This window comes from Marmota marmota, unplaced genomic scaffold (genome assembly GCF_001458135.2).
Source record: "Marmota marmota marmota unplaced genomic scaffold, marMar, whole genome shotgun sequence".
Lineage (NCBI taxonomy): Eukaryota > Metazoa > Chordata > Mammalia > Rodentia > Sciuridae > Marmota > Marmota marmota.
In genome coordinates, this window is record NW_026000019.1 from 15,725,051 (window position 1) to 15,737,135 (window position 12,085).

The 12,085-nt window shown below is 48.6% G+C and overlaps 1 protein-coding gene across 7 annotated transcripts in view; it reads right to left on the bottom strand.

The window, feature by feature from the left end:
• Positions 1-3,917: 3,917 nt before the first annotated feature.
• The window catches only part of Brinp2 (BMP/retinoic acid inducible neural specific 2), a 103,037-nt gene continuing 94,869 nt past the window's right edge, over positions 3,918-12,085 (bottom strand). For all 7 annotated transcript variants that reach the window (XM_048809988.1, XM_048809987.1, XM_048809985.1 and 4 more), the window contains 3 exons: positions 9,056-9,292; positions 7,474-7,696; positions 3,918-5,954 (listed from right to left, as the gene is read on the bottom strand). In XM_048809988.1, coding sequence (XP_048665945.1) covers positions 4,838-5,954; positions 7,474-7,696; positions 9,056-9,292 — 1,577 coding nt within the window. In that variant the 3' untranslated portion in view covers positions 3,918-4,837. The remainder of the gene's footprint in view (positions 5,955-7,473; positions 7,697-9,055; positions 9,293-12,085) is intronic.

Consider the following 12,085-nt stretch of genomic DNA (forward strand, 5'->3'; position numbering starts at 1 on the left):
GAAGGACGCTAACAGTACAGAGCATGTGCCTTCAGAGAGGCTGTACTGCTGCTGCCTCTCTGTCCTGAAATGCTTGTGCATGTTGGGGCATTCCGGCACTGAGATAAAAACATGTGGTGACCTGGTCACTGTGCTCCTAGTTATTAGGAGGTTCACAACAAATGTCATTTGAGCCTCTTTCAGGGAGTGTTTTTTTCTCTGTCTGTGCTCAATACTCTCTGCTGGATACTCTGTACTAAATAATGCACCTCAACTAATTGTTGAAGCCTCCCCTTCCCCTCCCCCACACAATCATCTTGTATAGGGCCCCAGAAACATGGTCCATAGAATTTTGTGTGTGCATTTAGCCCAGCACCGTGCACTAAATACATGAAGGATGAAAAGAAAAGGAAGGAGTGGGTGATGGATGCAGGCTAGCTTTGTGTGTTGGTGAGGTGACTCCTTTGGTGCTTATTCTCTGTACTTTGCTGTTGGAAGGAGAAAGGACTCTTCACCTATGCAAAGCACAGCTTTGATGTCCTTCTTGGCCATTGCCCTAGGTCTAGACCACAGTAACTACACCTTTGGATGCTGGTGATACCCAGGCACCTCTAGCCTTCACAAGGAAGATGTAATGTGGAAATTATCAGAATTTTAATGATCTACAAGCTCTCCGTTGGTAATTTATAGAAAATAACAACAAATTAGAGGCAGCTTATTGCAATTCGAAAACATTGAGCTGCTAGGGTCATCAGAGAGCCGGCCGGTTGACTGCTCTCTCCCCAGCCTAGATGGAGAGGTGTACTCTGTACGTGAAGCTTTTCAGGGGAGAATCTTCAGTCTTCTCCTTGTTTTAGTAGCTGACTCTTCTTGCTAGAACCAATTACAGGAAAAAATACTTAAGATCCTCCCATCTCTGAGGAGTCTTCTCTTCCCTAGAAGATTGTCTCTCTTCTCCACCCCACACTTCTAAGTACTAAACATGGGCCTCTCTCCTACTCCAGGACCCTGATGTCATTTATTGGCAAAGAGAGGCATAGAGGGCACCTGAAGAGGTTGCTCTTCCTCTACTGATAGATACAACCTTGGGAAAGCTCTATTCTCTCAATCTTTTTAACCTCTTTTTCCTCATGTCAGAAATGAGCACATTAGACTGGATGACCTCTAGAAACCTTCCAACTCCAAAAATCTAATTCTCTAGGTTGCCATTGGGTTAATTTGTAAGGCTATTTCTTCCAAAGGATATCTTAGCTTTAATGCAGACTATAATAGCAAAAAAGTGTGTGTGGGGGGGCTCTGTGGAATGCAAGACTACCTGAAGAAATCACAGATTTTGGAGGTGATATTTTGGGGCAGGACCTAGTATTTGTCTACTCTTAAGGCAGCTCCACCTGTCATGACTGGTATTTTCGTGTTATTGAAAAGAAGCTAAGAATTGGTTCTGAACAATTTGTGATACCCAGTATTGAAAATTGATATCTTCATCTGTGCTTTGTTTTTCCACACGTGAGTAGACTTGCAGAACATAGCATTATATTATTAGTAGCAGGTATTAAGTATATTATTTAGTATTAGAGGTATTAGTCTCAAGCATTAGGGCAGATTAGCATTTGATGTATTCGTTCTTTGGGGTTACAATTTAGGCTTGAATTCCTGATTGTTCTTATATAATGCATAGTAGTAACTGAATTGTGATTTAATTCTTAATTCCACAATGAGTTCACCAACACTGACAACCCAGTACTAATTAATGACAATTCTTTATTTGCAACTGTGACTAAAAATAGGTGGCTCACATCTTTTGATTATTATAGACCTTACAGATGAAAATTTCAATTGTGGGCAGCCTTTTCTTACCATCAAATCTCTCTCAGCCTAGTTCTACCAGAAACTGATGAACTAATGGCTTCAAGTCTGTACAATCCTTGGAAGAGATCCTGCCCATCCTTTGCACCCTCAGGCCTGCCTTCCAGAAGCAAAGTCTTTGGTCTGCGGCTATACCCCATGCTCTTCTACACCAGACACTCCATCACTGTTCCAGAATGAATGAGTCAAACATCCATCGCTGAGAACAGATGAGTAGGTAAAATATAAAAAACTTTCTACTCCTATAATTTATTGTTTGCTTAAGCCTTCTATCAAGGTTACTTGCACCTGAGTTCAAAAGGGCACTCCTAACCATTTGCCAACATATAGTCATACTTTCAGATGGAGCAGATACACAGCTTCAGAGTTTAAACCTTCAAGCAGCAGCCAGAATTGTAAGTTTCTATAACCAGATGCATATATTCCTGAAATCATAATACACCTCGCCATCACCTTTCCCCAGTCCTCTCAAAATAAGATCTCTTATCTCGGAAATAAGTGAAAGTGGCATTCTTACTAGTAGCTCTATAGTGTGCTTTCTCCACCCCAGTCTGGTCTCAGATTCAGAGACAAGTGGCTGAGATGTCCCACCCCTCAGCTCAGCTATGCACCTGGCCCTGTTGGGATGTGAGCCCCGTGTGTTGATTCAGTTTCCTCTCGGGCACTCTTGGTCCTGCCACTGAGAGTCCACTCTGCTAATTCTGTGCAGTCCGTCCTGCTTTGCTATCTTCCCACTCTGAATATTTCTGTGTGTGGCAGTTAACTATTTGCCATGTGAAAAAGTGTGCCTTTAATTCATGAGTGAGTTTCTGTCCACCCACTCCTACAGCATTAGACGTGATGATTTGGATTGCTAAAATCAGACACCAGTGTCTGCCCTAAACCTCTCAAATCCCATCACTGGAAGGGATCAAAGCCTTTCTACCATTGCAACAAGCTTCCCACCCAAATCACCCTCCTCTGGTACCCCTCAACACTCCCATTGATGAAGATGTCATCTGCTAGTCACAGGCAAGGAGCTTGGTATGATAAACTCACAAAGCAAGAAAGGACTTGAACTGCACTAGCCAATGGCTGTGTTCACCCTTCCCTCATCCCATCACTCTGGATTTCTATCCTGGAAGCCTTCAGAGGAGCTGTATTGAAATACCCCAGGCTGCTTATTTACCAAGGATTTCAGATTCTTGTAGGTTGAAAGATGGTTCGATGATTAAATGTGATATCAAATTCCTCTGTATGCAACAAATAAGCACAGAAGACTCTTGGGCAGATAAGACATGACCATCTTCTCATTGTCTCCTATTTTCTACCAACCAAGATGCACCGCAGTTAGGGAATAGACTACTTAGTATTTATGTGGCGACTTCCTTCTGAATAAAACCAGGGTTGTCATGCCTACGCGTTATACTCGGAACATGTGGAGCACAGAGAAGTGGTTCCGTATCAAATGATATGCTGCGAAGCGACACTTCCCACTGGCAGAAGGCTCTAAGGGGACAAGGGTGCACCATTCTGGCTGGTGTCAGAGCTCCTTTTTAGGCTGGGAAGCCAATGCCACATTTGCACCTTTCCTAATTTACCCCAGACAACGGGACTCTGAGGAATGCTTCCGAAGCCCACCACCACAGCAACAAGGAGGAGCCCCCTTCCAGCACTGGCCCAGAACAGAGGCTGCAATTCCTTTGAAGCAAGGACTTTCAAACTCTTGTCACAATAGGGGAATCCCTGGTCATAGGACCTGTCTCAATCCTCGCATTTGGGGGAGGTGGGAGAGGAGAGGATGGGTGCGGTCAGAGAACTCTCTTGGAGCATTCCACCTCACCTCTCATTTAATCTGTCTATCTGTCTGTCTGTCTGTCCACACATATCCCTCATCCCGAGTCACCACAGGCATACCCTGACTTGTGTGCATACTGATCAACCAGCCTCCACGCAGCAACAGCCCCCATCCATGGACACCAGTGTCTCACACATAGCAGTTACAAAACATCCAGGCGACCCAAGGAACTACGCTCTTTCTTTCTCTTATTTCTCTCATTTTTCCCCCTAAAAAAGGCCTTTTAAAAAATATATTAAATCAAGTAACTTTTTACTCAGATGTTCAGGTGGCTAGAGCAGATTGACAAGGAAAACAATCACAAAATAAATATTTTTGTTTTTTCGTTTTTTTAAAAAAAGAACATTTCCCTATACATTGTCTCTGTCTTGATGGAGCTGCTGTCTTGGACAGAACAGGTGCCGAGGGAAGAGGAGCTCCGGAGGGGCCACGAGGGGAGCCTGGGACTCGGCTTGGAGGGTGGCTCTGGAGGGAGGGGTGGAGGGGCTGAGCCAGGAGGCACCGCCCGCCCCGGGGGGCCTGGGTTCCCCTGCTGGTTGCACCTCCGGGCCTCCTAAGGAAGCGACTCCAAGAGCAGTGAGCTCGGCCTGGAGGGGACAGAGGAGGCAGTGTACAAAAATGAGGAACCAACGTAGGCAGCCACAGGAACGACATTTTAAGAAATTTGGTTAAAAAGAATACAAAAGTGACTCCGCAGAGGGGAGGAAGAACTCCCTCCCCGCCCATTTTTGTCCCCTCTGGCTTTCCCGAGTGACAAGAATCACTTGAAGGGTTTCTGTTGGTTGCATGATCTGGCTGGCTCTTCTCCACCTCTTCTTTGGCTCCTCTCCTCCAACTGCGTTCATCTGAGAAAGCACCAGCTGCAGGTTCCAGGCCACTGAGCTGCAGCCTCCCAGTGAGGGTGTGTGAGTGTGAGTGCGCGCGTGTGTGTGTGTGTGTGTGTGTGTGTGTGTGTGCATGAGCTCCAGGGCGCGCACATCTGTGCACAGGTGCAGAGGCCGTTTCTCTCTGGCCTGCTTAACCCAAGCTTTAGGGTCCCAGGTCCTGGGTGCTGAACGTCTCCTGTTGGCACTAAGGCAGGGCTTGGATTCTCTCTGCACCCTGGATTTGGGGATCCTCTCCCTGCCTGGCGCTGGAGGAGGTCCCCCCCCCCAGTTAGCTACAGAGTTTGCCCGTCTCATACTCCACAGGATTTGGCAGCTTTGAATTGAAAGCCCTCAGGGAGGACTGGATCCTGCCCACCTCATTGTTGGCCAGCTTGAGCCGATGCCGGAGTAAGCAGGAGAAAAGGTCGAGCCGGACTTTGCCGGGTGGGGAAAGCTGGTTCACCCGGTCCCTGAGCTCAATCAGCTGCAAGAGCGCAGAGTCCTGGGAACCTTGAGTGTATGGGTAGTCCAACTGGAGGATCAAGTCCCGGATGGCATCTGGGTCAAAGGGCAGGCTGTAGCCAAAGACCTGCAAAGTATTGATTTTCATGTAGCCCAAATTCTTCGAGGGGTCCGTCATCTCTAGCGGCTCATAGTAGATTGTCTCATTGGAGCTGTCATCTAGGGACTTGATTCGGCTCCGCAGGTAAACATGGACTGTCTCAAAGAAGGTCTTCCACCTGTTCCCCAAGGTGATAGTCCAGTTCTGGCACTGGGCAGCTGCATCCACGTTAGTCCTTTCCCAATCGGGGAAGTTGCCCTCATTCACGGGCATGAACCAGCTCTCAGAGTGGCTGCCCCCAAAGGGGTTGACGTAGATGGCCATGACAGGCTCCAGGGTGCTGTTCTTGGTGAGGCAGATCTGCAAGGACAAGGCCAACATCACGTGCACTAGCCCAGGCTTATACTTGTTGCTCTTCAGGGTGAGCAGCATGCGCTTCCTCCACGAAGGGTCGAACCAGCTGCCCAGACGCATGTCGTTGCTGATGAAGATGGAGTGGACCTCGATGCGGCTGTCCCGCTTCTGCAGCAGGTACTTCAGCTCCAGGTCCTGCAGGTCCGTCTCCAGCCCAAGAAAGTTCTCCAGGGACTCGGCCACCTCTGGCCGGCACAGCCCCTGGGCCAGCACGTAGCCGGGGTTGCAGCTCCCACAGCGTGTGCTGTTGTCTGGAGCGCAGCGGGCACAGGCGGGCCCTTCACCCAAGGCACAGGGGATGGGGCCCTGGCAGGAAGATTGGTCATAGGGGCAGGTGCAGCTGTGGCTCTGTTCCAGGAAGGTGCCAGGGAGGGTGCTTTCTCCACAGTAGAGGAGGGACTGGACTCGGTTCCACCAGTAGGACAAGGACCTTGGGGAGGAGAGAGAAAAATGAAGCAAGAGTCAAAAGAAGCTTCACGCCACCAACATCCCTCAGAGCAGGAGGTTCTGATGAAGACAACACCCCAAGTTCTCTGAGTGGTGGGCACCCTGCTGCTCCCCTCTGGACCCACTGAGTAAAGCCAAGAGCTGCATCTGAAGGATCAGCCCAGAAATATCTGACACCAGACTATGAGCAGCCATACGATAGTCTCATTCTTTTTTTCAAAAATGGAAGATCTCCAGCATCTTTAGTATCAAATTTTGGTTTTCAGTCTTCTACATTAGAAGACGCTCCAAATACTCCAACAATTTCTTGCTGACTTCATCTCCACTTCAAGGGCTCTCTCCTTTCTATCTGCTCGGCTGCAATCACTCTTCACCGGGACTGGGAATTTCCTATGACTGGCTCTCCTGAAGTTCTGCTACATCCTCAGAGAGGTCTTTCCTGACATCCTATTCGAAGGAACCAACCTTGTTTTCATTCAACCTATGGTCATTCTCAGTGTCCAAAATTATTATGTTTGTTGTTGTTTCCTGGCTTCTAGACCACTTCCCTCCTGCAAACACAGGGAGACTGGGGCACTGTGTTAGTGACCAGCATCTTCTCAGAGATCAAGATTGTTTCTGGTAGGTGGGAGCCATTTGTACTTAGTTGTTGAAAACAAATGAACCCTCTCAAAAATCCTGTTGATCCGTCCTCTCCACTCACCTGTGTGCTTCAAGTAGAGCCCAACCCCTGGACTGCTGTAGCCAGGCTCCCCCTCTAGAATGCTGTCTCCCCTGTGTGATCCAGACGGTCTCTATCTCTTCCTGCTCAACCTGCCCAACATGCCCTTCTCCAAGAAGTCTTCCCTCTCTGATCTGTGCCTCTTGGAGACCATCCCTTTGATTTATATTCTGCCACAGAGAATATAAGTGGCTGCCACATAGTTATAAGTTTCTAGTTTTTATGTTTCTGTGTGTTTGTTAAATCTTTCCTACTCAATAATATTCCCTGCAGCTAAATAGTCGGCCATGGAATATGAAGTTAATAAGAGCCTTGGAATGAAGGAATGGATGGGTGGGTGATGATGCCTGTGACAACATGGCCCGCTAGGTCTTCGAGGGCCTGGGACTCGGAATTCCTTCTTCCTGTGACCAAAGCAGTCCATTGTTTGGACAACCCAATGTGTCTTTCTTATTATATGCAATTGGTGTATGAGCTTTAACTCCACCCCTCTCTTTCTTAAAAGACTTGTTAAAATGGAAATGAGTGAGAATGAGAGTACAATCAGAACAGTATTTGAATCTACTATAATTTAGATACAAGTAAAATTAGTCTCTTTCTCTTTCTAACTTCAGACACAACTCGCCATTGGGAACTGCCCTTGTGAGAAGGTCATGATCATGGGAATCAAATGGCTGTGTGTGTCTCACTCTCTGACCTTCCCTGCTAGACACGGGTCCTCCCTGTCCTTGTGGGCTATTGCAGGGGGCGCTGTGCTCTCGCTCTGGCCCAGAGTGCTCACCTCTCCTTGGGAAGGCGGAAGCGAGGCTGCCGGTGGCAGCGCTTGCAGAGGTTGAAGAGGCGGCGGACGATCCGATGGGTCTTCTTGAACAGCACTTTTAAGCTGCCTCCCAGCTGCTGGTAGCGGTGCTGGAGGCCAGTGTCCATGGCCCAGAACTGGGAGATGGCTGTGGAGTTCAGGAACCGGTCATCGGGCAGCCTTTTCAGCAGGGCCTGGAACTCTTCTGTGGGTGAGAAAACAGGAGTGACGGAGGCCCGGCTGTGCCGAGGGCTGGGAGGCAGCGGTGCTCCCAGACCAGGGACCCCTGAGGGTCACCGCATGAAGAAGGAGGCTCACGTCCATGTCCTGGGTTCTTTTGCCATTTTACTAATTATAGCTTTATTGATAAACAATTCACACACCACGAAACATGGCTTCAGGAGTTTTCAATCCTTCCTACCCCTTTCTGAATTTCAAAACAGATCTCTGCCACCACCTGGAGGGCCAGAGGTCCAGCTCTTGGTCATGGCCTTGGGCTGCATCTCTTCCCCCCTTTACACCTCCGAGTATCCGCAGCACCGTCTCGGGCTGATCTTCAATAACATGGGGACGTCCTGATGGACGCGGGGAGCGTGTCACAGGCAGGCCAAGGACAGCGCCATGCTCGGCTCAGAAATCTTAGAGACCTTTCAGTCCCTGTGACCAGGCTCTCCTTGCACACCCTTCTCTCTGCCTCCCGGTCAGATGGCCATTCTTTCCTGTGGCTCATCTGGAAGCCCTGTGCTTTGGGGCTCGGGTTCCCTGCTCCTACCTGCGCCCTCCTCAGAGCTCTCTGGCACTCGGTGTTTCTGAACTCATGCTCAGGTCTCTCTCCTCAGCTCTGCTTTTACTTGATGCCTGTAACCTTCAGGTTCCCTGGTGGGGGGCTGACTCTCTCCTATACTCCTGAGAGTAGCTCCCGTCGTGAAGGCCTGAAATGATGTTCTGGAATATAGCCCACCATCGTTGCCCAAAGCATGGGCTACGTGCTGTGGTGTTCTTCTTAGCGACTTCCCTCAAGTGATTCACACCACCTCACTCTTTCACACACGGGGAAACTGGAGCACGAGAAGGGGCATCACAGCCAACCCACGGTCTTCAAGCTGGCCAATAATAAGGTAAACATGCAAAACCCATTCCTTAGAATCCAGGTGACATTGATATCAGTTATAACACAACAAGCAACCACTAGCTTCCACGGGTGCCACCTGGAGCCATTCTACACTCTGGGTTTATTCAGCAAGTATTTCTTGTGCCCCTTATTGTAGGCTCTGTTCTAGGAACTGCAGGATCAGTAGCAAACAAGACCCACAAGCTCTGTCCTCAGTGATATTTATCATAGCTTGTTAGGTCTTTAAAACACGCTTCTTGGGTCGGGATTATATCTACTTACATAAAGGTAAACTCAAGCTTCTGAGACTCTGGGTTCTGATCCTACCTGCTTAAGGCCACGGAGATAGTGACCGAGTTGGGTTCCAAACCAAATCCACCGTGTTCTTGCCATTGCACTTCACAGTCAGCCCCTCTTTGGCAGGGAGGGATTCTGGGCCAGCCGGCTGCTCACCTGACTCCTCAAACTGCCGGTTGTGAGTGGCCCAGGCGTCCTGGATCTGCAGCAAGCCGTCCTCCATGGCCTGGATATCGGCGTCCGGACAGTTGCATTCTGGGAAAGTGGGGCTGCACTTGCACCAGCAGTCACTCTCCTTGCAGACCAGCTCCCCCTCAGAGCTGCACGTGATGTAGCTCAGGGCCGCAGCTACAAAACGCTCACGCAGGTACTCGGGCAGCAGCACCTGCAGGCCTGGGGAAGGGGTGTGTCCAGGAATCACTGGGCAGAATCGGTGGGGACTCAGTTCCCCACACCCCGATCTGCAGGAACCTGAGCTGCAGTTCTGCTGACTTGTGAGTCCTGGGCTCAAGAATGGTCCCTCCTGGGCCTGATCCCACTATGCCGTTTGGGAGAGAGGGGTATCCCTGCCCCAGTGAACTGAAAATGTGGACAAGGAGCACCAAAGCCCAACAGTTAACTTGACCCCTCACACCAGCCCAATTGAGACTGTGCATATTGCAAGAACAAGCTTGTTGGCTACGTATCAGCATTTCTAGAATGGAAAACAGGAAGATGTTACAGCTCTCATGGGGGAGGAGTCGAGGCTTGAAGGGTCGGCTCTGCCTCCGACAGCCATCCTATTTCTAGCTTAACTGAGGTTGCAGTAGGCATGCTAGGGCATTCCTGGATCTGACTCTCCTGGTGTCCCACCCCAGCCCTGATGACTAAGGAGGCTGCCCTGGTTAGAAACAGTGGCCAGTGAACTTCACTCAACATCTATGCCAGTACCTTCTATGTGTGATTGCTAGTAACACTCATGATCATCATACTGCAGTTTTTATTTATTTCAGTAATGTATTAGAAATTGAGCACAGGGGCATTCTACCGAGCTACCAGCTCAGTCCTTTTTATTTATTTTTTTTATTTTGAGATAAGGCCTCACTGAGTTGCCCAGGCTGGCCTCAAATTTGTGATCCTCCTACTTCAGCCTCCTGAGTAGCTGACATGACAGGTGCACACCCCTGCACCCAGCTATACTGTTTTTTGTTTGTTTATTTGTTTTTGTTCTTTGTGGTGTTGGGGATTGAACCCAGGGTCTTGTGTATACTAGATGAGCACTCTACCAACTGAACTGTATCCCCAGCCCCTATACTATATGGTTTTTATAGATAAGGTGATTCAAGCCCAAAGACAATGGCCTTCCCGAGTCACAGAACTGGTAGAATTTGCTTGGTGGCAGACTCTGTCCTTGTCCCACCATATCACGTACTTGGGAATGGCTTCCCCATCCTAATAAGATTGAACTCTTAAGGAAACTTGAAAACAGGATGGTGGTCAGTGCCCCCAGATCAGTCAGGACTGATAGATCTGAATGGCTCTCAGATCTCTTCCAACTGGCTTCCTCTAATCTTGGATATTAAACACTACATTTCTCCAAGCTTCAGTGTTTTCACCCATCTATGATGGATGTCAATTTACCAGCAGCAGAACATACTCCTGGTTGGCTTCAAGCCACAGACAAGGTAGCTGTTGGAAGCCTACCAATGGAGAATGAAGGATGGTTGTGCCTTGGGATGCAGCCTGGGCCATGGTCAAAGTCAGACCTGCAGGAAGCTCCCGCAGTACAGATCCTGTGGGCCCTTATGCCAGGAGAACGGGGGATTGGGGGACTTCTGAATATAAGGGCTCCTTTTATCTCAAAAGTATGCTGGCTCTATTTTCACACCCTTGACCTTGACCTTGACCTTGGCAGTAAATCACACTGTCTAAAATGTTTATCCCAGCCTTGGCAGATTTCAAACTATCACTTAAAATTGTCAGCCACAGTGGACATTTGTTGTTCTTCTTGCTTGAGGTCTGCTTCCTATTCAGAACTGCTCCTGAAGTCCTTTCCTGTCTCTGTGCCACCAAGGCACTACAACATCCTCCCCACACACCCTCTCCTTCCACCCCCAGGACCCTCCTCCTCCTTAGCATGTTCTCATTTCCCATTGCTATAAAATAAGTGCCCCGAGCAACGTCTGCATGAGTGATAGCTATAAAATTCAATGGCATCAACGATTCCAAATGAACCACTAGACTTTTTGAACTTTACTCATCACTAATTTCCAGACACACACCCAGCCCCCGCAGGAATGGGGAGGAGAGATGCTAATTGTATTAGGTAGCCCTAAATAAAATCGCGTTTTACTCTTCTTTATTATATATTTCTGGATTCCTAAAGCATTACTGGGTCGTATCTGGCTCAGGTTGCCTGGAATTTGTAATCGTAGATCCTGGGTGAGGGCTATTGATTTTGTAATGCTGAGACAATAATATCTTAAACAGAGTCCAATTCAGTTAGGCCGTAAGAAAAATGAGCTTTTCTTCCTGACTCAGTTTGCATAGCTCTTCCCGTAAGATGCCTGGGGAACGGAGGGCAGGGAGTGTGGCCTCCCCTTATCTCCAGCCCTCAGACCTAGCATGGTTCCCTTGCCTTTTTCTTTCCCAGTTCTCCTTCTGTCTCCAGTCAAAAGGCTCCAGTTTCTCTCAAACTCTCCTCCTGACTTTGAAGCTCCTTGGAAGACCACAAACTAATAACAGAAAGCAGGAGCCATGCCCAGGTCACTGTCGCAGTAACCAGTGGTCCCAAAGTTTGTAGATCTCTTATTTGAGCTAAAGGTGGTGACCTCCTAATGACTCTGCAAAGACCAGTTATTCCTCTGCAAGTCTTTAGGATAAAGCAGAGAGACTTTCCGAGTAACAAAGCAGATCACTGAACTAGGTCAAGGCTTCTGAGGGTGGAAGTGCCATTCCTTCTAGGATGGTGTCGGGGATTTTGAGGAGGAGTATGAGATGGGAGGATTTAGGTGTAAGTGGTGGGATCAGTGGGTCTTCGGTGGAGGGCATCAGGAGTCTTCTCAAAAGAATGATGGAAAGTTATTAAACATGGGTCCCAGAATTTGTGGCAGTTCTTGTTGCAAGAAGGGCCTCACCGAATGGGAAGGCAGGACCTTTCCTAGCTCTTTGGTGATCCGGGTTTCCCACCGGGTGTAAGCACTACAA